Genomic DNA, 24,958 nt, shown 5'->3' on the forward strand with positions numbered 1-24,958 from the left:
GGACCCGGAACCGTTGTGTCGCAGGTGACCTCCCACGGCAACATCGTCTGGCCTTGTTCGCAGAGATCCCCGGCTGCGACGGAGGGCGGGAGGGCTCGACATAGGTGCGCATGTGCGAGCGTCTGCTTGATTCGCCAACAGGGGCTCTATCCTCCTCCGTGGGACGCTGAGGGCACGAGATGCACCCCGCATCCGGCACTTGGAACGCCGCTCCGGGGGAGCTGCTTGGCGCAATATCAAGACGGAGGGCTGGTCCGCCCCAATAGGTTCAGGAGCATGGGAGATGTTGTGAGATGAAGGAGAGGAGACGTCGAGATGGGGGACGGAGGCACGGAGGGCGAAACGGCGCGGGAAAGCGCGGCGAGGTTGGTCTATATAAGACACCATCGCCTCCCGGGCCTCGCGGTGTTCCATCCTAGCCACCATCAACCCCTCCACCCGTTCTCGGCGCATTTGGAACACGCCAGCCGCCTGTCATGAAGCTTCTTGCCACCCTCGCGACGCTCGCGGCCACGCTGGCCACGGCGGACGCCCACTACATCTTCAACATCCTCTACGTCAACGGCCAGCGGCTCGGCGGCGAGTACACCTACGTTCGGCGCAACTCCAACTCGTACTTCCCCGTGTTCCCCGACATCCTCAACTCCCCCGACCTGCGGTGCAACGTCGGCGCCCGGCCCGGCAACACGCAGACGGCCACCGTGAGGGCCGGCGACCGCATCGGCTTCAAGGTCTTCAACAACGAGCTCATCGAGCACCCGGGCCCGGGCTTCATCTACATGTCCAAGGCCCCGGGCAGCGTCAACTCGTACGACGGCAGCGGCGACTGGTTCAAGGTGTACGAGACGGGCCTGTGCCGCGGCGGCGGCAACATCGACACCAACTGGTGCTCGTACAACAAGGACCGCCTCGAGTTCACCATCCCGCCCAAGACCCCGCCCGGCGAGTACCTCGTGCGCATCGAGCACATCGGCCTGCACGAAGGCCACGTCAACAGGGCTCAGTTCTACATCACCTGCGCGCAGCTCAAGGTTGAGGGGCCCGGCGGCGGCAACCCCAATCCGCTCGTCAAGATCCCCGGCATTTACCAGGCAAACCACCCCGGCATCGCGTACAACAAGTGGACCAACAACCCGGCGCCGTACGTCATGCCGGGTCCCAGGGTTTGGAACGGCAACTAACCAACCGGCGCTGGGACGTAATGCTTCTTCCCTCGGGGCGGCGCGTGGCCGCGCTGTCGCGTTGCATATGAGCGACCGTGCGCTGGTTGAGCTTGCGGAAGCCGATGTTCAGGTTCCAAGACAGAGTCGGAGGGCAATGACTTGGCCGGTCGTCAGCCGTCTTAGTCGGCATTTTGGGGCATGCTTGGGCAGAGGGACGGCCTCGTCCGCGTTGTTGTCAAATTCAATCGAGTCCTGCCCGTCCTCTTGCCGTAATCACGATCAGTGAAAAAACACAGGCACGTGACGATCCACAGTTTTGCATGGTGACTTTTGTAAATGACTCAGGGGACGCCCCCCTAGGCCTTGTCAACATCACCATGTGTACGATTGACCCCTTCCCCCCTCCCCCTGAATGAAAACGCCCACCACCAAAAAGGCCCTAACAAGGCAGCATATGAATTAACGCTTTGCTCAACAATAACACCCTCCACGGTCACAACCCGCCGTCATGTTCTTCAACCCCTTCCGCTCCCGCAACCCGCCCGAGAACGCCTGGTTCCCCGTCGGCCGCGCCTCGTCCTTCCCCGAGGTCGGCGTCGACAAGGCGGAGGAGCAGCCGAACCTGTGTTCTCTGATAAAGAAGCACCGCGCGGCCGGCCCGGAGGATCCCTCCGCGCCCGTCCCCCAGCCCGCGCCGTGCAAAGTCTTCCACGTCCCCCGCACGGATCCCGTCCAGCGCACGGAGCTCTCCCTCCCCATCCACGAAGGCGAGCAAGACCTGACCGACCAGGTCCTCGTCTTCCGCTACCGAGGCAAGATCCACGCCATCGACCATGTAGGCTCAACCTCCCTTCCGTCCCCCTTCTGTGCCATGCCCATGACCCATCTCTCATGAACAACAAAAATACTCACCCGGACCTCTCCCCCCCTCCTTCTCCTCCAAAAACAAAAGCAATGCCCTCACTCCTCCTTCCCCCTCTCCCAGGGCGTGCCCTTCGATATCGAAGACTTTGGCATCGCTCTGAGCGCGGGCTTGACGTGTCCCAAGCACGGGTGGTCGTTTGACTTGTTCTCGGGCCGAGCGGACCGGGGGAACTATCGGTTGAAGGTGTGGGAGGTGGAGCTGAGGGACATCGCGGGAGCGGAGGGGGAGGCGAATGAGGATAGGGAAGTGTGGGTGAGGAGGAAGCCTAGGGTTGGATGAGCGGAGGAGGCGGGTTCTTGGTTGCCAAGAGGGTTGGCAAGGAGCTCAAGGCCAGGCGTGGTCGAGACATGTTCGCCAGATCACATGGGTCGAGCTGACGAGCTCCTGATGGGGTGGGCGGTATTTCAGTCTGGATGGTGTTCGTGGTCAATATATTAGTTATTGGTTCTGACAGCTCTGTGGGTGGGTTGCACAACGAAACCATTGGTTGCGTTTTTTTGGTGGCTGTTCGAGTCCGGCTGTCACTGGCGTTGAAGTTCTTTGGCGGGTTTGACTTGTTTTTTTTTTTTTTTTTTCTTTGTTTCTTCCAATCAAGCTCTTGGCTTATAGACGGGTGAATTGTTAGGGTATTCATCATGGTCGCTTCTCCTTTTTTTTCTAGATGACCGTCGTTGGCAAAAGCTCCATCCAGCTCTTCCCTCTTGGGCGATTTGAAAACGACGATTTGATGGAGGGTCGGCGCTTGAAGGGGTTGTCATCTTCGGCTCAAACGACGCCACCAAACCCCCGCTCCAGATAGCGCTGCAAGATGCCTGAAGAGTGAGGGTGATGGGGTCTAAATAGAGTATGGCTCCTGCAGGCGGCTGCACTTCGCTATGCGCCCAAGGCTCCCAGGATTCCAACGCTCGCGACGGGCAAAGGCGATGGAGGCGGGGCGGAAGGCTGTCGGCAGACCCCAGGGCAAAGTCCAAAAGGCGCGCGCCCCGTCTTCTTCGTCATCGTCCAGGCCGCCGTCCCCTGGTTGTCTTGTGTTTTGCCGGCTCCTGTCCACCGGCCGTTTGGATACAGGTATTGCGCTGTGCTTGGTAGCTGAGCACCTAATGAATTATGCGAGGTACGTCTTGATCTGCTGTCTAGGTAATGATCATGAATAGGTACCTAGCTCACCGTGCTCGTTCGTTGTCGGCGGACAGGCGGCACAAGATGAACCCTCACGGCTCTCGGATCCTTACCATCGCCGTCCTCCTCCTGGCCCTCGCGCCCCTGGCCGCCGTGCAAAGCACGGCATGCCCGCCCCAGCCGTTGCGGTTGGTGTTGGGGAACTGCTCGAACGTCCCCGCGGCTTGGGGCGCGGAGCTGGGCATCGGCGAGGGCCGCGATGCTCCCAAGCTATGCTTTATGCCGAGCACCGTGGTGAATGCGACGCTGCTCATGGCGCGCGACCTGTGCGACGGGGAGGACCAGGCCGAGGGGGCGGACCACAACTATACATTGAGCCGCGAGCAGTGCCTTTCACGACGGGGCGGAGCCCTCCGCCGAGACAGCTTGTCGCGGTTCGCCATCGAGCTGGATGCCGGCGCCCGCGACAACCTACGCGGCTCGAACCCCGGCTGGTGGAAGCTCATGTCGGAGCAAGGCCTGGAGCCGTTTCCATCCGCGGTCCGCGTGCCTCTCCGCTTCGGCCACGTTGTTACGTCGGCCTTCGATCAGGTCTGGGTGATGCAGGGCAAGCTTCACTCCATGAACCACCTCGGCCTGGCCGCCGACTCGAACCTCCTGGGCTCGCTTGCCGAGTCGAAATTGATATCCCCGGGTTCCGGCTGGGGACTTGACGTCGGGTCACGCAGCGTGACGCAGCCACGAGATGGCAGCCTCGTGCTCGGAGGCTATGACAGCAATGCCTTCCAAGGCAACCTCGTGCCCTTCCCGATCCCCAAGAGCGGCGGAGGCCCCGTGGCAAACCGCATCTGCCACCTCCAAGTCAGCATGAAGAAGCTTGCGGTCAACATCTCGGTCAACGGCACGCAGCAAGAGCCTCTGCTGTACGAGGATCCGACGACCACGACGGGGGTCTGCATCGAGCCGTAGGTGCTAATAAGCAGTTAGCAACGGCAGGGAGGAGCATCGATGGCCTTTGTCGATGGCTAGCATACGTTCCCCCCCGCGCAGGTATGACGACTTCTTCCGACTGGGCAAGAAGAAGACGCAAGAAATCGTCAACAGGGCCGGCATCCGGCTGATCCACCGCCCGGAGAAGCATCCCGACCTGTTCAACCCCGAAGAGGGCCTGGTGTATGACAAGAGCCTCAACCTAAGCATCACCTTGGACATCACGCTCGACAAAGGCTTTACGGTGACGATCCCGTCTTCGGAGCTCGTCCGCCCGCTGACCGCTCTCAACCGCGCCGACGGGAAGCTTGTCACGCACCCCGACTACAACGAGATTGCCATCTTCCGCTCCGACCCCCTGGATGACTCGGCCGTCTTTGGAAGGGCGTTTCTGAGCCAGGTGAGAGCATCCCTCCGTTGCCACCCCGACTATCATCATCACCCATCCCAACCCCGAACGAACACCGGCCCCCTCTTTGCTTCTCCCCGTCACCCATTCCCTCACCCCGATCGCTCTGCTCCTGAACATTCGCTCGCGAACCCTGCCGGCTCTTGGAGGCCGAGGTGAATAACCACGACAAAGCAGGTGTACCTCGTGGTGGACCCGGCCAACCGCGAGTTTCTCTTTGGCAGGCTCAAGCAGCGCCCCGACGTGGCCCCGGTGCTCACGACGACGGTCGCCTGCCCCGCGCCGCCCAAGCTGAGCAAGGCCGAGATCGGGCTGGTTGCGGTGGGCATCGTCCTGGGTGTTCAAACGCTCGCTTTGCTCTGGCTCGGGATCCGCAAGATTCGGCGGAAGCGAGGGGCTTCCCGGACGGCGGAAGGCGGGGGAGGGGACGGCGTCACCCCCAACGGCCGCATTCTCACGCCTCCTGACCCGCCGCCGGCTCCCTACAACCTTACGAATGCGGAGTGATCGCTGATAAAAACCTCGAGAAATCGCGTGACCGTTTTTCCCGTGCTGAAGGGGTCGGGGTAGGATGAAACTGAAACTGAAACTATTACCACATGGGTGGATATAGATGTAGTTGATGGTGCGGGAGAGGGACCGGGATGGTATCTGGGGGATTCGCGGAGTGCTCATCGACGTTTCGTTATATATATTGTTTTTCTCTCTTTTTTTTTTTTTTTTTTTCAAATCTTCAGCGCCTCTGCTGAAACACTCATTGATTCACCTCTTGTACTTGTGTCGTTGGATATGGATGAGTCCATGGCTTGGTTATCATGACACTTTCTTCGTCATGATACCGTCCGCCGTGAGATAGGGGGATAATCCATTACCTTGCCTACCTTGGAAGGAACGCAGGCCGGCCCAAAGCTCCAGTTGCACAACTTTGTTTTTTTCCGCGGCCATTACACCGCTTCGGTCCAGCACCTTTCGCGGTACACTTAGAGGACCAGCCCTCTCGAGGTCGTCGGGTGACGTGGTGTGATGCCGCAACAACAAAAAACCCAATCATGGAGCATGTGGCAAGCAGGGCTCTTGTTCCGAGTTTGCCATCGGCACCTCATTGTCAGCCCACGGAACCGTTTCGGTTCCATCGGAGCAACGTGATGTCTACAACTACTCAGTAGCCTCCACGAAACGACGACCCAGAGGGTGCGGAGTATTCTACGCTGTAGTTATTACGCCTACTTGCTGCATACCACAGCAGTTCAAGCGTTGAAGGTCGAGTCTCGACCCGGCGGCCTGGCCAATCATCGTTCATCCCTGTTGCCGTGAGGGGAGATGAGACGATCCCGATGGGGAAGTGATGCTCATGGCAAGGACAGGGAGAGACGGCGATGCCTCCTCCAGCGTCGATCCTTTTGATGCCCCGTTTTTCCGACCAACTATTTCGAATAGCTCATCCCGCGAAACGTTGCCTGGTCGTGAACCTCGAGTTGCGACAAGCGCGCGAGTCGGGTCATTTCCGCGGATCTTTGCGAACGAAGCATTCAGATTGCGACCCGAATTCTCGGGACTCGTCTCGCGGAAGCCAGCCGCGAACGAATAGATGAGCTCGTTTGATGAGGAAGACGCCAGAAGACATACCGGTGAGCCACACATCTGTTGCTTTTTTCTTTTTTTATTTTCTTTCTTTCAAGGGGGCCCTCCGAAGAGACCCGGCCGACCGTTTCTCCAATGTCCGGCACCAAACTTCACAGATGGATGGTTCGGCACCTCAGGCGACGGTTCCGAGCACATGGGACAGAGGCCTGGTTGTTTTGCCCTTCCAACCGCCACAGCGCGCCCTCGCCACCGTCAGGGATACGGTCGGTACCAACGGTTGCGATGGACCCATCATCCCCCTTCCCTCTGCGCCCTGGGTTGAGTTGAAGGCTCCAGCGATGGGCGGCGACCTAGGTGGAGAAGTGCCGAGGAGCCGCCTCTTTTTTCTGAGTGGGAAGCCAATCTCCCCTCCCATCCCATCGAGCCCGTCTGCCGGCGTTGGTGCCCAAGCTCCTGTTTCTTTGTCCCCACCTCCCCTCCCCTTTTCCCTGGCTGCGTGGTTTGTCGATAACTACCGTTCGAGGATGGATCATCAAGACGCTCCTCTACACGGTGAGACAACCCACCCACCAACTTCGACAAGACGTCCGTGAGTCAAGGGGGGCAGCCAATCGCCAGGATTCTCGCCGCGTTCGCGGAGGTTTCTGGGCGGGTTTGGTCAAGCTTGTCCGCTCCATCAGGCCGGCTCGCACGTGCCTCGTTCGGTTCTAGCTGAAGAGCGAGCGAGCCGCCGCCACGCCAGGGAGCCGGCAGGGCGTCGAAGGGCAATGGAAGAAGAGGGGAAGGGGGCGCTCCCAATCCCAGGGACGTGGAATCCCAAGGCTGTGGGTTCGACGACGCCATCCCGGTCCGGGCCCCCGTGATAAAGTTGGCGGGCCCTGCTAGCGAGTCGAAATTGGTCTAAGGCACACGCCAGTGGCGGCATTGGGCATTCATTTCGTGCGCGCCACCTTGTTCGACCGCTGTGACCAGCGGCAGGGTGATGATATCCCCTCCCTTGCCCTTCTTGTTCCTTCTCCATCGCATCTCCGGCAGCGACGTGATGGACGAGGTGAGGTTGGGTGGAAGAGCTTTTGCTCGGCCGAGTCCTGTTCACCGTGGCGGTTCCGGTTTGGGCCGGCCAAGCCTGCAGTACACCGACGGGTGGGCTTCCAGAACGATGCAACCCCCCGGCCTGGTCACCGAGGGAGAAGTGAAAAAAAAAAAAACGTACTGGGTGCAACGTTATGTTCCAACCCTCTCCGAACACGTTGTGTTCTCCTCATTCTTAGGTGACCTTTTTCCTCCTCCTCCTCCCCCCCCTTCCCCCTCCCTTGACGGGCTGCTCCGTTGTGTTTTAGGACGAGCATGTGGGATTTCCAAGAATAGCATGCGGAGAGTTCCAGGTTGGCGTTGCGCCGAGCGCCGTACCTGCAGCAAGACAGAGTCTTGCAGGGGTGTCCCTCCACATTGTGGCCCTTGCTTGTGGCGCCAATCTTCAAGAGGGCCCAACTGGAACGCTTCCCGGGGAGCCAACACCCAGCAGCGGATCCCAGCTGCCCGCACTTCTGGGAAGTTCTGGGCATCTGGGGGGCCAGCTCCCGGTTCGTTCTCCACCATGATGGTTCTGCGTTTTCCTCTTTTTTCTCATGGTGGGGTTGCTAACTCGCGGCCCTAGCGAACGCTAGCGGCATCCCGGTGAAGAGAGGATCCCAAGAGGACTGTGCTTTTTTCTTGTGTCTTCTTCGGCGCAGACGGCTCGTGGTGGTTAGCTATGTAGTTAGTGTTCATTGGCGTCATCTCCATGTGAACAAGATGGCGACCGGATGAGGGCGTGCTGCATGCGGCAACAGAGTTTATTTAAGGGGCCAGCTCCCATTGCTGCCGTGCGTCGTCCGTCGACGACGTCCTGTTTCGACACCTGCCATTGCACCCTGTCAGCGTCGCGTCGACAAGGCCAACGCCTTCCACCCTGGTCCCTGAACCACCACGCCCAACAGCGCAGAGTTTCTAGCACCTGTTTCTTCCGATCAGGCCATCTCTCGTCCTGGCGACGAGGCTTCATTAAACGAAACGGTCGAGAAGGGAGAAGGGGGGGCAAAGAGACGTTTTTTTCCGGGGTTTTTTCTTCTCCTCCTTGGTGTGATCCGTCGCCGCTTGCCGCGTTTCGAATTCGGTCCAGAGCCAAAACACACACGCACACGCACGGACTCGCAACACGCACAGCACACACTCGGTGCCCACGATCCAAGCTTGCCTCTGGAGACTCGAGCCGCCGAGGAAACGGGATAGCCTGTCTTGCCATTGACGAGGCAACCAGGCGGGAAGGGGCCAGCGGTCCGGAGCGTGGGCAGCAAAAAAAGGACAGCAAACGGCTCGATCTCTGGAGAACGGGAGCGCGGAAGCAAGCGAGCGGCGGGAGCCAGCATCCGGCGAGAGACACCGGACGGAACGCGGAAGGCATTTATGCCGAGATTGGGGAAATCCCTGAGGCTAAGGAGCGCTTTGCGCTTGGGACTGAGGCGTTTTTGGTATGGTTACGTTCCCTTCGCTCTTGTCTGCATTTTTGGCGTCGGTTGTTGTTGTTGTTGTTGTTGTTGCCCTGCGATCCTCGACGTGGTGGTGGGCTGGTTGAAGCAAGTCATCGATCGCCTGCATTTGCGTTTTTCTTTTTCCTTTTCTTCTTTTCTTTTTTTTCTTGTTCGATCCAATTTCCTGTTCTGGTTCCTGCATCCTCCCGTCCTGCAGTTTGCGACGGCAGCGAAGTTGATCGGGCGGGCAGGGCACAGACGCGGAAAGAGGCAAGAGAAAAGAAAGCACGGATACGGCCCGATCGCTACATCCAGGAAGGTGTGGATGGCTGGAAGAAGCGGACGTCAGTGTGGCTGCAGGCCGAATTGGCAGGGGATAGGTAAGGGGGGAGGGAGGAGGGGGAGGGGAGGGGCGAGGGGACCACAGATCGTCCGGGCTTCATGGGTGCAACCCCACCTCGCCCCCCCCCCCGCTCCTCCAGTGCTGCTGTCCCTCCCTTGTCCCTCAGTCCCTCATCATCCTCGCCAGGTTCCGACGACGGGGAGCTTTTTGAAGCTCCACGTTTCCATTGATCCATCAGGTTGCAACCTTGACCTCGAAACGCTACCGTCTCCCACGTTGTTGGATTCTGCTGAACTGCCTTTTTTTTTTTTTCTGTCCGGCTTTTTTCCCCCCTGCCGTTCGGACCAGAACACTTCTCGGGGGTGAGGAATCGACGTGGCTGACCCCCTTGGCGCTGCAGAGCAACACACAAAACCCCCCCCCCGTCCCGCGCTCTCGGCGCCACTGTTGCCAACCGCAAACCCAGAAAACCCAGGCGGAAAAAAAAAACCACCATCTCCTGGCCGTTGCCTCGAGCTTGACAGCAGCCGAATTGACCCATCGTTGCCACGCTGTCGGTGCCGTCCCTTCAGCTCAAGCGGTCAATTGGCGATAGCTACACATTGGGCCTTGGGTGCATTGACAACGCACCAACGAACGGCTTACTGGTTGAGCTACACAACGCCACCGTCCAATTGGGGCTCCTCCCTGCTGCGTCACGAGCACACACCCCCTCCAGACCGCTTGCTTCTCTGGCCTCTCTCGGCCGCTTCCGACCACTGAGGACCTCCGACGCCAGACCTCGGCGAGCCGGACTGTGCCACGGGTACCGCCTTATCCATCGAAACCCACCCCCAAGGAGACGCTCAGCATGGGCCTCTTTTCAAGGAGAGACCGGCCGCCCAAGGCCGCTGCCAACCCGCAACCCACCCTCGCCAACTCGCAGTCCAAGTCGTCCCTCACCTCCGGGTCTTCGAGCATCGTCTCCCCCATCAACACAAACACCCGCATCATGAACAGGACCTCGGCCGGCACCTCGAGCACCACCGGCGGCCCCGGCACGCCGCTTACTCCCTTCTCGCCGGGCCCCGTGCCCAACGTCGCCATGCCGCGACCTCCAGATCCCCAGCTCGACCCGGCCGGCTACCTGCGCAGCTTGGGCGCCGTTCGCGAGCGCTGCAAGATCGTGACCGAGAAGGCCTTTAGGAACGAGCTCAACCACTTTGACGTGGACATGACAAAGTTCAAGGACGTCGTGTCGTTTGTCGCCAACATCATCAAGGCAAGCCATCCATCCCCGCGTGCATGGCGCGTGGATCGCCCGCCCAGCCCCTGCAGCCCCCCGCTAACACGGCCCCCTTTGTAGCGCGACTACGACGCCCCCTTCACCAGCATTCCCCCCCATGGCCGGTACCAGCACTTTGGCGTTGGCGGCCGTGACAGGATCGCCCACTTGTTGGCCACCTTCCCCGAGGAGGTGGACAACACGGAAAAGTGCAAGCGCCTGATCGATCTCTTCCTCGTCAGCGTGCTGCTCGACGCGGGCGCCGGCATCGCCTGGAGCTACAAGAGCCCCGAGAACGGCCGTATCTACCGGCGGTCCGAGGGCATCGCCGTGGCGACCCTGGACATGTTCAAGGCTGTAAGGAACCGCGCCCGCTTGTCCCCTCTCCGTCCTCTTCCTCGTTGGGAAGGAGTTGCCGCAAGCTTTGGCAGCATGGGGGAAGGGAGGCTAACGTGAAACGCGCAACGCAGGGCCTGTTCTCGGGCAACCCTAACAACAAGTATCAAGTAGACAAGGAGGGCCTGCGGCAATTGAGCGTCGAGAAGCTTGCCCACGGCCTGCAGTCGCGTCCCGGCAACGAAATGGCAGGCCTCGAAGGCCGGTCACAGCTCCTCATTCGGCTGGCGACGGCTCTCGAGAACAAGGAGTTCTTTGGAGAGGACGGCCGGCCCGGCAACATGCTCGGTAAGCAGCATCCCGCTCCCCGCGTCGTCCGCCTCGGCAGGCAACAAGAAGAGAGGAGGCGGAAGAATCCGTGCTGACCGTCGTCACCAAGACCACATCCTGTCGCACCCCACCACGCAAGCATCGAGCGTCATCATTGTTCCGCTTCCGGTGCTCTGGAACGTGCTCATGAACGGCCTGGCGCCAATCTGGCCGCCGTCCCGCACCGCCATCAACGGCGTGTCGCTCGGCGACGCCTGGCCGTGCAGCTCGATGCCGCAGCCCGCCCAGTCGCCAAGCAGCCCCACCTTTTCGCCGTTCCCCAACACGACGGGCCAGTCCAACGGCGTCGCCCCCTGGGAGAGCATCCTGCCCTTCCACAAGCTGACGCAGTGGCTCACGTACTCGCTTCTGCAGCCCATGCAGAGCATCATGAAGATCCAGTTCGCCGGCCAGGAGCTGCTCACGGGGTTGCCCGAGTACCGCAACGGCGGTCTCTTTGTCGACATGGGCGTCTTGACGCTCAAGCCTGCCGACATGGAGCGTGGTCTGCAGCACTACGCCGAGTACTGCCAACGAACCGGCACCAAGGGCGTCGAGGTGGCGCCCATGTTCGAGCCCAGCGATGACGTAATCGTCGAGTGGCGCGGCGTGACCGTGGGGTTCCTCGACAAGCTGACGGAGGAGGTCAACAAGGCGCTCAAGAACGAACTGGCGGGGCACGAGCTGAGCCTGGCTCAGGTGTTGGAAGCGGGAAGCTGGAAGGTTCGTCGCGGCATCCATTTGCGTCCTCTTTTTTTTTTCCTTCGTTTGCATGGCCTCGACGAGACCAGCGCGCTAACCAGAGGGTACTCACAGGGTGGGCGAGAGATTGCCGAAGTCAGCCGGCCAAACACCAAAGAGGCACCCATTCTCATCGACAGCGATGGAACCGTGTTTTGATAGGCTCGAGCCGAATAACGTATGCTGTGTCATCGTATCCGAGTAATGATGAAACAAAGGGATACCAAAAGCAGACTGGGGTTTCTTGGTGTACACATCGAAATGGGATGCTTCCAGGCTGGAAGGAAGACGACCCCCCCACCCCCTTTTTCTTCTTTTTACTCGGCCGAGAACCCTAGGGGATATGGGCCAGTTCATAATAGCTTCCCTTCTGCGACCTTGAAAATTCAAAGACCGACAGCCAAAAGCCGCTGTCTTTTCTTTTGTCCTTGGTCTTGAGACATGCCATGCATGAATTGGGTGGCGATGGACGTTGGGTTCCTGGCCAAAGAGAGAGAAAGAAACCAAGGCGGAAAACATTCCCTAGCTGAGCGTGCCTTGCTCCGGTTACACCACTGCGTGGCATGATCGATGGACCACCTACATCTCGAGTTTCTCCCTCCCAAGTACCTAAGTCAAGCTAGGCACTAATTACTCTGTAATTACAAAAAACAACTGAACCCAGTCGACAGCCGTCCCGCTGACCAACAACGACTTCTATCCATCATCGAACCCCCCTCCCCCCCCTTTTTTTTTTCTTTTTCTTATCCCATGTTTTTTGGTCCTGTTCCGAGGCGTTGCGTCTCTAGGAAATAAAAACCCTCAAAGCGAACCCAAGACCACATGGGCAATTGTCCTCGTGCGATCCCGCCCCCGGCCCCGGCCCCGGTAACAGATCGTATGGCTATTCCCCTCTCACATGTCCTCCCACCCGTACAACCTCCCGACACCCTTTGTAGTTGACGCCTCCTGAAGCGTTGCCTAAGCAACCGAGCGGAGACTCCGCGTCGTTGCGGGTCGCGTGTGCGATGGTGTGATGGTGTGATGGACGATGCGTCGGTAGCCGGTTGATTGCGTTGCTGCTGCTACTGCTGCTGCTACTGCTGCTGCTACTGCTGCTCCCACTTATGCTGTGGTCATTGGAATGAAGGGAATGGTGCATTGTTCTATGCTGTGTAATTATTGCCGCGCTCAGGGGTTGGCCGCCGGCGACTGGATCATGGGTGGCGCAGGAAGAGCATGGAGGGGCATAGACATGGCGATACTTAGACTTCGATCGTGTTATCGGGTTCAACGCCACCCGTCGTCATCAGACACGTCGAGTCAATGGAGAGACGGCGGGGGGACATGTCTTTTCTCTCTCACGGGGACCGCCAGGACAAGCCGGTTTCTCGTGCGAGCCGCTCGTGACGCCAGATGGACAGATCAGGGTTCCTGCGGCGTAAGGCGTGACGAGGTTGAAATGCCCCCCTGACGAGGCCGTCGTGGGACGGTTGTGCTTGATGAGGACCGGCCGGCGGAGGAGTATAAAACGCCCCCAGGCTCGACCTAGGTTTCTGCGTAGCTACGCGGTTCGACTCCGCGTCCGACCTTGTTTGTACCAGCAGACAGGAGCTTGTACGGGAGCGAATCCTCTCGAGTCCCTGGGCTCACGCACAATTCTGATATTCGTTCTTCAACCACCAGAGCTGCTATTCTCGGTTCAAGAACTCAACGGTTCGAGATTGATTAATATCCGCCACATCATCTCCGAATCTCACCACAACCGACAAACACCATCACCACCACCACCACCACCACCACCATGCGCCTGCTCCTCCTCTTCCTCCTCTCCCCTCTCGCCTCCCTCATCACCCCCTGCACGTGCCGCACCGCCACAACCACAACCACCACCCTCACCAGCACCGCCCTCGCCACCGCCATCGTGCCCTCGCCCTGCCCGCCCGCGTCCTCCCTCGGGGCCGCCCGCGTCCGCAACCGCTGCCCCTTCCCGGTCCACCTCTGGGCCGTCGCCAGTGACGTCGCAGGGCCGTTCCCCCTCGCGGCGCGCACGGGCCGCTACGCCGAGCGCTTCCGCAGCGACCCGCGCAGCCGCGGCATCTCGCTCAAGATCGCCCGCGGCGGCGCCGGGGCGCTCTACAACGCCGAGCCGCACACGCTGCTCGGCTACAACCTCCAGCCCGGCCGCCGCGGGGCCCCGTGGCGCGTGTGGTACGGCCTCGACGACGTGTACGGGCACGTGTTTCGCGGGGAGAGGCTGGTGCTCGAGAGCGAGGCGGAGGGATGCGAGAGCCTCGTGTGGGAGGACGGGGCGGCGCCGGGGGGCAATCAGACGCTCGTGTGCGACGGCGCGGACAGGGATTTGGTGCTGACGCTTTGTGCTTGAGGCGTGCAGGACGGACGAATGATGCATGCGTGCATGCATGCATGCATGCATGCATGGGTGTTGGGCCGTGGCTTGAGTAGGTAGGAGGGAGGGGAGGAGGAGGAGAGGGAGGAGACAAAGGATGTTTTGTTATGAAGGATGAAAAATGAAAAAGGGGGGATGCGAATGCGGAAGAAGGGCAAGGTACCAAGGCAAGGCCATCGTGATTCACTAATACGGGGGTGAATGGCCAGACACGTTGGGGTAGGATGATGTCTCGTAAGAAATACCACTCGAGACCTCTCGAGACGTCGACCAACCCGCACGTTATTAGCATTATCACCACGGCCCAGCCGTGGCAAATAAAACAAGCCCATCCATCCTCATGAATCCTGCTCGGCGCCGGCCCCCAGCTCAACCAGCCACCTCACCACCTCCCTCAGCCCGTTGTTCCTCTCGGACGCCTTCAACGCCGCCTCGGCCCGCATCAGCACCGTCTGCCCCCTCTGGTTCGTCTCGTTCAAGTCCCTCCCGGGAGCCGCCCCCAGCAAAAACGCCGCCGTGGTCAGGTGCCCCCTCTCGCACGCGAACGCGAACGCGTCGTTGCCCTGATCGTCTCGCGCCTTGGCGTCCGCCGCCCATGCTGGGCCAGTTGGCCTTGTGCAGGAGGGTGGAGCCGCCGCGGGCGCGGAGCAGGGCGCGCGCCGCGTCGAGCCGGCCCTGCGACGCGGCGGCCCAGAGCGCGGTGGGGAGCTCGTCGCTGCTCGGGTTGGCGGCGGTGTTTTTGCAGCGGCGGTTGACGACGTCCCGGCCGAGGGTGAGGAGGCGGTCGAGGACCCCGCCCGAGGGCGGGCCGAGGCCGCTGGCGTACCAGAGGGCGGGGCGGCCAAAGGCGTCGAGCGCGTTGGCGCGGTCCGCGGGGGACGGCTCGGCGCAGGGGACGCCGGTCGCGAGGAGGGCGTCGACGACGGGGCGGTTGTTGCTGCGGTTGGCGATGTGGAGGGGCGTGTCGCCGCGCTGGTCGTGGACGGCGACCCGAGCTCCGTACCGGAGCAGCAGCTCGACGAGGAGCACGTCGCCTTGCCGAGCGGCGAGGTGGATGGGGTACGCCCCTGCTTCGGGGCTCAAGAAGTTGGGATCGATGGTTCCCGCGCACAGCATCATTTCGATGATGGCAAGGTGCTGGTCCCGGCCGTCAGGGCCCAGCCTGTCGGGGACGTTGGGAGCATCCTGGATCAGCTTGATGAGCGCCCGCCGGCCTTCGCGGGCCTGGGCATCGGAGAGCCGGACGGCCCTGTTCCAATCCGCCGCGCTGTAATGCGCCGGGGGGGTTGGCGACGGGCTCTCTGGCGGCGCTCCGGATCCATCCGATGGACCCCGGCCGAGCCTGACCTCACGGAGAACTTCGAAAAGCAACACGCTTCGGCATCGGGTTAGCCCGGCTGATGCGACGCGGCAGCGGTGATTGCGTCCTACGTGTGCAAGTGGTCCCTCAGTCGTTCAAAGGCTTTCATCCGCTGGCATATCTCATCGTGCGATTGCTCGAGCCCGCGCAAATGAAGGAACCCTTGGACGTGCTTCAGCCACAGGGCAGGGCCGTTGTCGTGCGGCGGCATGACGCTCTGTATCCGCTTGAGCAGGCACTCGATGGCAGGCCGGAAAGCCATGATGTAGCTTGTGAGCTCCCGGCCGAAGTGGAACGAGAGATGGCTCGACGGTGAGAGGTGCGGCCGTCCGCAGAGGAGGATGGCATACCGAGCCATGACGGTCAAGATGTTTCGCAGGTCATGCTCCAACCTTGTCAACGTTCTTGGTGTCTCGTAAAACCTGCGGCTTAGATCGTTCAGATACCCGATGGCGGAGGTGAAGGTAATAATACCCGTCGCGATCCCCATGGGATCCATGACACCCCCGGCTTGCGTCCCTGCTGTTGTCCCTGACGGATGAGCGACGGAAACTACGGCAGATGGTGAGATGGCGACGCCCTGTGAGCAAGACGAGCGAGCCGCTAGGAGCAAGCTGGGATCATGATCAACCCAGCTAAAATGGGAGATGCCGGATAGGGCATCAAGATCTTTAATATCCATCTCTACGCGGTGCGGCGGGCATAAGGCTACGGCTGGAAGCATCCATTGCCAATAGGGGGGCTTCCCGAGCTTCCGCCATGACGAACTGCCGCCAAACCAGCATTTTGGGCCGCCGTTTTTTTTTTCTCTCTCTCTCTCTCTCTTCAGCCCAGACGGCTGCTCCCTCTCTGGAGCCGACGAGTGCGCATGATCGCGGGGAGCCCCCGACACATCTCTCCAGACCCGAAAGGCTGCATCCTATCGAGAGCGTTGGACAAGGCATACCATCCTTTGTCACACAGCCAGAGACAAGAGTTCTCTTTTGCGCTTTGTCACACCAACGCAGACCAGAAAGCCCCTCCTAGAACTCGGCCATACGTACGTACCATCGTCGATCCCACGTGCCGAGAAGACAACAGACAAGGGGCGGTCGGGACGTGATTCAGAGCACAAGGAGTCAGTCACCCAGAGCCTACCAACCCCCCATCCACCCTGAATGAGCATCTCTCGCACGTTCACGGCGACCTCGACAAAACCACTTGATGGAATCGGATCGTTCCAATGCCTTGATGACGATGCTATCTTGGTAACTAGATCCTAGAGACCTCCACATCACAAACACCCTCTCGTAGCGCCGAGAGAAACCATCTTTGAGAAAAAAAAGGAAAACAAGATTAAAAAAAAAGGACAATTAATTACCTAGGGAGCGAAAACAAAGAACACACAGGTCCGCCTCGCCCAACGCCGGTCTGTCCATCTGGCCGTCGTCTCCCATTTGACGTTTTGACACCGTCATCGTTCTAGATCCGTCCCAGAACCTGCCTGCCTGCCTGCCTGCCTGCTTGCCTGCCGCCGACAGAAATGCACCGCAAAGAAAACAAGAACGGCAACAAGCGAGAACGAACAAACCAGCACCAAAACCCCGCCACTCAACAAACTCCCTCCCAGGATTAAACAATGGTTTCTCCCTAATAAGCCCCATCAACGTTGACCATCCACCCCATCTCCTTCCTGGCCAACCGATTGCAACAAGCAAGCAAGCAAGCAAGCAAGCCACTCCATCACGGTCCAAACGTGCCGAGAAAGGGCTCGCGTCACGTCATCGACTCCTTACGATCCTCGTCCATAGCCTCGCCTCCCTCCTCTTCCTTGCTCTTGTGATGGTCCTCCAACATCTGGGCCGCGTCAGACGGGTGCTGTTGGTCGGCGTCTCCGCTTGCAGACGTGGTGGTGGTGGTAGTAGTGGTAATAGTAGTGGTGGTGGTGGTGGTGGCAGCACTAGTGGTGGCAGTGGCTGTCGTGGCCTCGGCGGGCGGCGCGGGCGGCGCAGGCTCGGAAGCGGCGGCGTCAGAAGGTGCGTTTTCCGTAGCATCGGCATTCGTAGCAGCGGGAGCTGGAGGAGGAGGCGGGGAAGCAGCCGGCTCCGAGGTGGAGGACGGAGCCGGTGCAGCAGCATCAGCGGGCGGCTGTGCCGGCGCGGCCTTCTTCTTTTGCCCGTCCCCTGCCTCGTCATCATCATCCTGATGAACCAGCTCCACAAACATGCTATCATCGCCTTCCGCTCCCTCTCCGCCGACCCCGATACCGATGGGATCGTTGTCGCGCGTAGCGCCCGGCCTAGGGCGATCACGCGTCTTGTCGTCGGCGCCGCCGACCCAAACCCCCGCGCCAAACATCTCCTCTGCGCGTCGCCTGCCCGTTTCGGTACGAGACAAGATCTCCAGGACGCGCGCCTTGCCTTGCTCCGTCGACAGGTGCGCGTTCAGCTCCTCGTCGTCGAGCGCGCCGCGCAGGAGGCGCTCTTCAAGATCGTGCGTCGTTCCCGAGTCGGCGCCGAGGGCGAACTGCGGGCCGGGACCGGCGCCGTCGCGCAGGAACGTGTCTCGGGAGCCGGGGCGCAGGTGAAGCGAGGCGGATTTGGGCTGGCCGTGCGCCTGATTGGCCGATGACGACGGCTCGCCGGCGCTTGACGGCTCGCCGTGGGGGCCGCCCTGTGCGGTGGGCTGGGCCGACGAGTGGCGCTGGAAGTAGGCGTGCGGGGGCGGGCCGTACGAGGGGCTGCCTCCGGACCCGGCCGAGCCGGAAGCGGCGGCGGCGGCGGCCTCGGCGTTCATGGCCTTGCGCTTGAGGCTATTAGCCTTGCCCTTGACGCTCTCGGGCAGATCGTCCGGGTCGTCGACGCCGTACTGCGCCAGCATCTTTTGAAGCTTGGTGGGCCGCGGCTTGCGGGTGCTCTTGGAGACCTCGAGGACCGGGGGCGGTTCGGGCGCGACGGGGCTCCACTTGTGCAGCTCCTGGCGGAAGAAGTTGGTCTCGTAGGCGAGGAGGATCTCGGCGCCCTCGATCTTGCGGAGGTAGAAGCGCTGCGTCTCGGCCTCGGAGGCGGTCGACAGGAGGGGGTTGCAGTAGGCGGCGATGTGGTTGCGGAACTCTGCGGCGTTGTCGATGATGCGCTTGAGCACCTCTTCTTCCTCGGGCTGGAACGGCAGCGTGGGGATCTCCTCCTGCCAGGCGATGAGATCCTCGAGCTTCGGCCGGGCCGCGTCGCGAGGAATCTTGACTCGCCAGTCGCAGATCGGGCAGGTGTACTTATCATCCTCCTTGACCTTGCCGCGTGCGATCTTAAGGCACTTGCCGTGGTACCACTCGTGGCAGAGCTCGCACTCGATCATCATGCCCGCCTCGGTGCGACGGCAGATGCAAAACACCTCGCGGAACTTGGGGTCGTCGAAGCGGTTGCCCTTTTCCTTGTCGGGGGTCGGCTCCCGAGACGCAGGCTCGGCCGGGACCCGCGGCTTGTCGTGGACAATGTCGAAGCAGTCGAGGTTGCGGTCCAGCACGTAGTCCATGTGCGACTTGAGGATGTGCAGCGGCGCGTTGGTCTTGCCAAAGAGCTTCTTGCCCTTGCGCATCCAGTCTTCGTGGCGCTTCTGCTCCTTCTCCAGCTCGTGGGTGCCCGCCGGCTTCGCCTGGAGCTCCTCGAGCTTCTTCATCACCTCGGCCACTTCCGAGTACCGGGGCCGCTTCCGGAAGTCGGGGTTCTGGGACCGCTCGTTCAGGTCCATGATCTGCCGGTGAGCCTCGCGCTGCTTGTGCAGGATCTGGTCGACGGCGGCCATGGTAGCGGGGGACACGGGCCACGCGTTGGCCTGGACCTGGTCGGCCAGGGCTTGCAGCTGCGGGTAGTGGATCGCGTCGGCGCTGATCAGCTCCTGGACCTTCTTGTCCCACATGTGGCCGGCGGCGAGCTGCTCCGTGTAGTAGGCGAGGTGATCGTTGTAGACGGGTATCTTGAGGCGGTGGCCCTCGTCGATCAGGTCTCGGACCTCGTCCAGCGTCATGACGGTGTTGCGGCTGCCGGCCGCCTTCTCGTTCCACTGGAGCTGCTCCAAGAGCCGCGCGAGCTGCTCCGCCTCGGGGATGTCGACGTTGAAGCTCTGGCCCTCCTCGAGCAGCTTCTCGACCTGGGGGATGGAGGCCGACTGGCGGAGGTCCAGGAACTTGCGGGCGTCCTCCTGGAACACCTTGATGGCGTCTGCGCGCTCCTGGAGCTGCAGGATCTCGGGCGTGTCAAACCCGATGAGCTGGGCTTCCTCAAGGAGGCGGTACACGTTGGCGAGGCTGCGCGCCTCGCGGTCCTTTTGGTCTTGCTCCTTGCTGCCGACCGACTTGCGGGAGCCCGACTGCCACGACCTGTCGTTTTTGCGGCGGTTCTGCTGCTTGCGGACCGTGTAGTTGGTGGCCTCCTCGACCCAGTGGTTGCACCGCTCGACGAAGGCGCGGAGCACCGGCAGCGACGGAAGCTCGTGGGGGATCCTCTCGCCCTCCGCGAGGAGGTTGCGCAGCGTCTTGAGCGACGGCGTCGTCTCCTCCTCGAGAAGCTTCTCGTACTTCTCCTCCCACGCCTCGGGCACGCGCGCCTTGTCGGCCACCTTTTTGGTCATGGCGGCGATGGCCTCGTCCGACTTGCGGTAGTACAGGGCATGGTCCTTGCCGAGGTACCGGTCCGACTCCTGGAGGTCGCAGCATGGGTGGCTGCCCGCGTGCAAGAGGCAGAGGACCTTGCCCGTCTTGAGGCAGATGAAGCGCGAAAGGTACGTGAAGGCCTTGCAATAGAAGCAGCCGTACTCTTCCTCGGGCACGTCGGCGTCGTCGATCTTGAAGGTCATGGGGCACTCCTCGTTGCCGTGGCCGGCGAAGACGCAGCGGTGCTCCGACGGGTGCTTCGCGTCGAGGTGCTTGGCGATGAAGTCGTGCTTAGCGATGAACTCGTCCCGCTGCGACAGCTCGCGCTTGTGGATCTCTTCGAGCGCCGGGGCCAGCCACTTGGCGGTCTGGATGGTGAGGCCGCTCCCGGTGACGCCCTCGGCGGCGGTCCAGAGCAGCTCGTCGTGGGAGAAGCAGGGCTGGCGGCGAAACTGCTGAAGCCGCTCGACGCCGGCCAGGCCGTACGGCTCCCAATCGGCCGGGGCGAAGTTGACGGCCTCGTTGAAGTTGAAGCCGTGGTTGAAGCCGGCGTGGTAGGCCTGCGGAAACGTGATGACGAACTGCCCGGCCCGCTGGTCCAGCGCGTAGACGCGCACGCCCGCCTTCTTGAGCTGCTCGGGGGTCAACAGGGTGACGAGCTGGAAGAGGAGGTCGGGCTGCGTCTCGAACAGCTCCGGGACGGCCTCGCGCATGGCGTCCTCGAACTTCTTGGCGTCATCGCCGGGGATGCCGTACCACGTCTTTGTCGCGCCAAAGTGCTGATAGTTGGCCGAGTACGAGTAGTGATCCTCGTTGTGCCAGCAAAAGGTCGAAAAGGTCATGCCGACGTAGACCCAGGGGACCGTCATGCCCGAGATGTCCGACTTGATGTGCCGGAACAGGCTGTCTGGGTGGAGCGGCAAGAGGTTCAGGTTCCAGGGGTCGGTCGAGTAAGGGTTGTCGGGGAACTTTTCGATGGTCGGGAACCCGGAGCCGTGGGTGGTGCAGTGGATGTCGGCGCCGTACTCGACCGTCACGTTCTCGTCGATGTCGGCCACCAGCCGCCAAAACTCGTGCTCAACGTCGTCCTCCGTCACCGGCCTGTGGCAGTTGAGGACCGGGTCGAAGGGCATCTTGCTGGCGAAGTACTGCTGCTTGAACTCGTTGGCCTTTTGCTGGAACTGACGGAGCGAGTACAGGCCGCCTTCCTCGAAGCCAAACTGGCCGTCGCCAACAAGGCAGCGCGGGCAGTTCCACTCGGTTTCGGGCTTGGCCTTGAGGGGCGGATCGAGGCATGCGCCGTGGTAGCCGTGGTCGCACGACTCGCACTGGATCAGGAAGCCGCCCTCGTCCTTGCCCTTGAGACATATTTCGCACCTCTGGTGGATTGCAGACATCGGTTAGCACCCGGGTTACACGTAGGCCGCAACCAACGCGCGACGAGCACGTACCTCTCCCGGCGGGGCATTGTCGTCTCGGGGTATCCTCGGGGCGGCCGTCCGGAACAGGGACATGTGAGAACCGGCCACGGTGGGCACGTTATCTGCGATCGCGTCAGCGTGAACCCGTGCCCGCTGGGAGGCCGGCCGGCCGGCAGACTCACCCTTCTTGAGCCGCTTGCTCCTGCGGCTCCCAGAGTCCCCCCCGTCGTCTTGCTCTGGCCCGTCCTTCTTGGAAGAGCCCAGGCTGTCGCAGCTCAGCTGGCGCTTCAGCCCGGACGGGCCGAGAACCGAGGCGCGCAGTTCGGGGACGGATTTCGCCAACGAGAGAGTCCCGTTGGGTTTCGGCGTGGCCGGGCCCTTGCCGTCGGTGGAGGCGGCGCGGTTGGCGCTCGTGAAGCTCGATCCCGCGTTGACGGCGGTGAAGCTGGACTGGGACTTGGGCGTCCCGAGGCCGGGCGTGTCCGGCATGGACACGTCCGGGTCCGAGTCCTTGGCCTGGCCGTCGAGCGACGCCTGCAGCGCATCGGTGGCATGCCTGGCGGCCGAGTCCGCGCCGGCCGCCGGGGTTGGCGCGTTGGATCGCTTCATCGGGCTCGGAGCGGGGCTGGGCGTCAAGGGCCCGCCGTACTCGAGCTCGAGCTGTTGGTGGACGCCGGGCTTGGCGAGGCGCAGGTACTCCTCGTAAGGGCAGAGCCATTTTTGATACGAGTTTTTGAGCGACGTCGACAGCGACGACATGATCTTGCCGCTGTATCCCAGATCGCGGCCGATTTCGGCCCATTTCTTGAGCTTGCAGACCTTCTCGAACCCGCCACGACACTCGACGGCCTTCTTCAGGCGGTAGAGATCCAGAGGCTTCTTGTCGACGTAGGGCCACCGGGTCAGGTTGGTACCCTGTTGCTTGTGGAACTTGGCCAGGGCGTCGAGGTAGGACAGGTTGGCGCGCGTGCCTGGCGAGCCATGCTCAGAAAAGTACTCTGGGACAAGGGGGTGGATTCGCCCGATGCTGGGGGTTGGCTTACTGCCTTCCACAGAGTTCAACTCTTGTTTGCGCGTGCGGAAATGGAACCTCTGCGGCCGGTTGTCAGCGTCGCCGCGCTCTGCGCGGGAGAAGCATCGAGCGCGCCTTACCTCCGTATCAATCGCAAAGTCGGGACACCACGAATCCGGAGGGATGATTTTGCACATGCCATACTGGCGAGCCTCGGGCGAGATCTTTCGAATGTACTCGAACGGCTCCTTCCACTCCTCCTCGGTCGGGCGGTAGGTGGGGGCCTCCTGGAGGCCGTGGGGGCGATTCTTCTTCTTGACGGGCTCGGGGCACGCGGTGGGCTGGCCGCGGCGCTCCACCGTCGAGAGATCGAGGGGAGGGCTGATGAGGGAGCTCAGCGGGGCGGGGGGTTTCGCGGAAGCCGCGCCGTTGGCGTTGGAGCTGGACGCCTTCTTTCCGGCGGTGCTGGAGGTCGCTGCCGAAGGCCTGGATGGCGAGCCCCTCGCGGCGGCGTTGGAATGGGAGTTGGCCGCGGTACGCGACATGGTCGGCCCCCCGGCCAAAGCATGCGACTTCATGACGGGGGGGGAGCGATGGGGTGTTGTTGGCTGGACGGAAAGCAATTCGGGTCTCGAAAGGTTCGTCTCGGAACGCATGCAAGGGACAATCGGGGAACGGTGCGGGTCAAGCGTTTGCCGAAGACATTGTACGGGGGGGTGGAGGGAGACAAGAGGGGTTGGCTCCGCGGGTGAGAGGGAGGAGGAGGAGAAGGACGAGGAAGAGAAGGAGGAGGAGCGCAGGCTGCAAGGAAAGGATCGAAGGTTAGAGCTTTTCCTTGATGCGCCGCCCCATGCACGGCCTGGCGTCGGACGTCACGGAGGAGGGCCCGCGGCGAACGGTGGAGGTCGAGGATGCCGACAAGAGAATCCAGGCGCTCGTGGGTTCGAAGGCCGAGGCTAGTGACGCGCGAATTGGCGTTGTCGTCTTTTGGTCGGACCGCCGTGGGGGGACAGAGGACGGGACGTTGGCTTGGAGGAATATATCGACGCGCCAAGGCGTAATCGAGACATCCAGCAGGATGAGAAGAGAGAGATGCCCGCGGCTCGGTGCTCGCCAATCGCAGGAACACGAACGGTTGGATGTTCCAGATGGCGCAGGAACCCTGGGGTCGAAGGGGCCGGGGGACGCGAGCGAGCCACGAGACGGTGTGAGGCGGGTGTGGGCGGGCGGTGGGTGGTGAAGGCGTGGTAAGGTGCAAAGTTGGAAAGGGTGAGGCCGATCGGCTTGTGAGTGAAATGGAATGGGTCGCGCGGGAAGAGGTTCCCCAGGGCGCCGCAGGAAGGCGAGGGCGGGCCCACTGCAAGTGTGCCTTCCAGCGCTCCAGTGGCAGCCCAGGTCCAGTGCGAGTGCGCCGACCTCACTTCCTCCCAAGGTTGGACGTTTCGGCAAAAAAAGTGGGGGCTGCGGGTTCCATTTTCGGCGTCCGCTCCCCCAGCATCCCCGACGACCTCCACCCTCCCTCCACCCACGACAGGGCAAGAAGAAGCACCTGCAGGGCAGGGGGGGGGGGGGTCTGATACCATCGTTCAGGTAACTACAGGTATTCTAATCCCACCTCTCTCATGGGTTGGCTTGAGCTGCTTCACCTCATACTATCCCCCGCTATCGACAACAAGGTCCGTTACCTACCTACATAACCACCTATCTCGGCCCCTGTGACACCCCGGCTCGGCTCTGGCAACCTCTCCAGTCTGGTTCCCCTTGGCCCCCAAAGAGCCACACAGCCTAGGCACGGTAGGTAGGTGCCAATGGTCCATGGACCCTAGATCAGGTACCTGACCTGACACTCACTGCATGCATCCTGTCATCGCAATGGATAAAGAAGACTAGGTACTACTGCACATGCACATGCCGTGATTGTGATTGGAATGATGGCTCGAATGGACATCAATTCAACACCGCTTTGGCTTCCTTAGCCCGTCGCTCCAGCAAAACTCTTCCCCTGGCTGATCTGGCCGGCCATGGTTCCCGTCGCTCCGTCTCAAAATGACGAGAAGAGAAGAGAGGTTCAACACCTGGGATGGGGGTCTCGATTGGGATTTTTGCCACCCGGTTTCCCACCGCCTCGAATCCCCACTCTGCGGCAACATCTGGGGCGACCCGAAAAAAAAAAAAGACGAAAAAAAAAAGAGCACAAGATACCTAAGAAGGAGTGGAAAGGAAGGAAGGGAAAACGGAACCCTTCCGGCAAGCCACGTGCGCTCTCAGATGGCCGACTGATGGGCGGGCGCCCGTGGCTATCGTAGCCATGTGCACACACACGGTACCTTGCTACGTGATGGAAGGTAGACAGACACCTACCTAAGGTGCCTTAGCCATCTCCCATCTTGTGACAT

The 24,958-nt window shown here is 61.5% G+C and overlaps 7 protein-coding genes across 7 annotated transcripts; 5 read left to right on the forward strand and 2 right to left on the reverse strand.

Annotated features, from left to right (window-relative positions):
* Positions 1-476: 476 nt before the first annotated feature.
* VTJ83DRAFT_1845 (uncharacterized protein) lies at positions 477-1,181 on the forward strand (the record flags this gene model as incomplete). The annotated part of the gene is made up of 1 exon (XM_071008049.1): positions 477-1,181. The coding sequence occupies one exon, from the start codon at positions 477-479 to the stop codon at positions 1,179-1,181; it is 705 nt and encodes a 234-aa protein (XP_070868385.1).
* A 490-nt stretch (positions 1,182-1,671) lies between these two features.
* Positions 1,672-2,367, forward strand: VTJ83DRAFT_1846 (uncharacterized protein; the record flags this gene model as incomplete). The annotated part of the gene is made up of 2 exons (XM_071008050.1): positions 1,672-1,998; positions 2,116-2,367. The coding sequence occupies 2 exons, from the start codon at positions 1,672-1,674 to the stop codon at positions 2,365-2,367; spliced, it is 579 nt and encodes a 192-aa protein (XP_070868386.1).
* An 821-nt stretch (positions 2,368-3,188) lies between these two features.
* On the forward strand, positions 3,189-5,113 carry VTJ83DRAFT_1847 (uncharacterized protein; the record flags this gene model as incomplete). The annotated part of the gene is made up of 4 exons (XM_071008051.1): positions 3,189-3,202; positions 3,282-4,172; positions 4,258-4,597; positions 4,781-5,113. The coding sequence occupies 4 exons, from the start codon at positions 3,189-3,191 to the stop codon at positions 5,111-5,113; spliced, it is 1,578 nt and encodes a 525-aa protein (XP_070868387.1).
* Positions 5,114-9,893: 4,780 nt separating this feature from the next.
* Positions 9,894-11,912, forward strand: VTJ83DRAFT_1848 (uncharacterized protein; the record flags this gene model as incomplete). Its single annotated transcript, XM_071008052.1, has 5 exons — positions 9,894-10,304; positions 10,389-10,664; positions 10,778-10,991; positions 11,083-11,735; positions 11,829-11,912. The coding sequence occupies 5 exons, from the start codon at positions 9,894-9,896 to the stop codon at positions 11,910-11,912; spliced, it is 1,638 nt and encodes a 545-aa protein (XP_070868388.1).
* A 1,624-nt stretch (positions 11,913-13,536) lies between these two features.
* Positions 13,537-14,118, forward strand: VTJ83DRAFT_1849 (uncharacterized protein; the record flags this gene model as incomplete). The annotated part of the gene is made up of 1 exon (XM_071008053.1): positions 13,537-14,118. The coding sequence occupies one exon, from the start codon at positions 13,537-13,539 to the stop codon at positions 14,116-14,118; it is 582 nt and encodes a 193-aa protein (XP_070868389.1).
* A 362-nt stretch (positions 14,119-14,480) lies between these two features.
* Positions 14,481-15,860, reverse strand: VTJ83DRAFT_1850 (uncharacterized protein; the record flags this gene model as incomplete). The annotated part of the gene is made up of 3 exons (XM_071008055.1): positions 14,481-14,603; positions 14,683-15,517; positions 15,574-15,860. The coding sequence occupies 3 exons, from the start codon at positions 15,858-15,860 to the stop codon at positions 14,481-14,483; spliced, it is 1,245 nt and encodes a 414-aa protein (XP_070868390.1).
* Positions 15,861-17,257: 1,397 nt separating this feature from the next.
* VTJ83DRAFT_1851 (uncharacterized protein) lies at positions 17,258-23,218 on the reverse strand (the record flags this gene model as incomplete). The annotated part of the gene is made up of 5 exons (XM_071008056.1): positions 17,258-21,508; positions 21,581-21,672; positions 21,733-22,521; positions 22,594-22,642; positions 22,703-23,218. 5 exons carry the CDS (start codon positions 23,216-23,218, stop codon positions 17,258-17,260), a joined length of 5,697 nt encoding a protein of 1,898 aa, XP_070868391.1.
* Between the last annotated feature and the right edge of the window lie 1,740 nt (positions 23,219-24,958).

The sequence above is a fragment of the Remersonia thermophila genome, chromosome 2 (assembly GCF_042764415.1).
Source record: "Remersonia thermophila strain ATCC 22073 chromosome 2, whole genome shotgun sequence".
Taxonomy (NCBI): domain Eukaryota; kingdom Fungi; phylum Ascomycota; class Sordariomycetes; order Sordariales; family Chaetomiaceae; genus Remersonia; species Remersonia thermophila.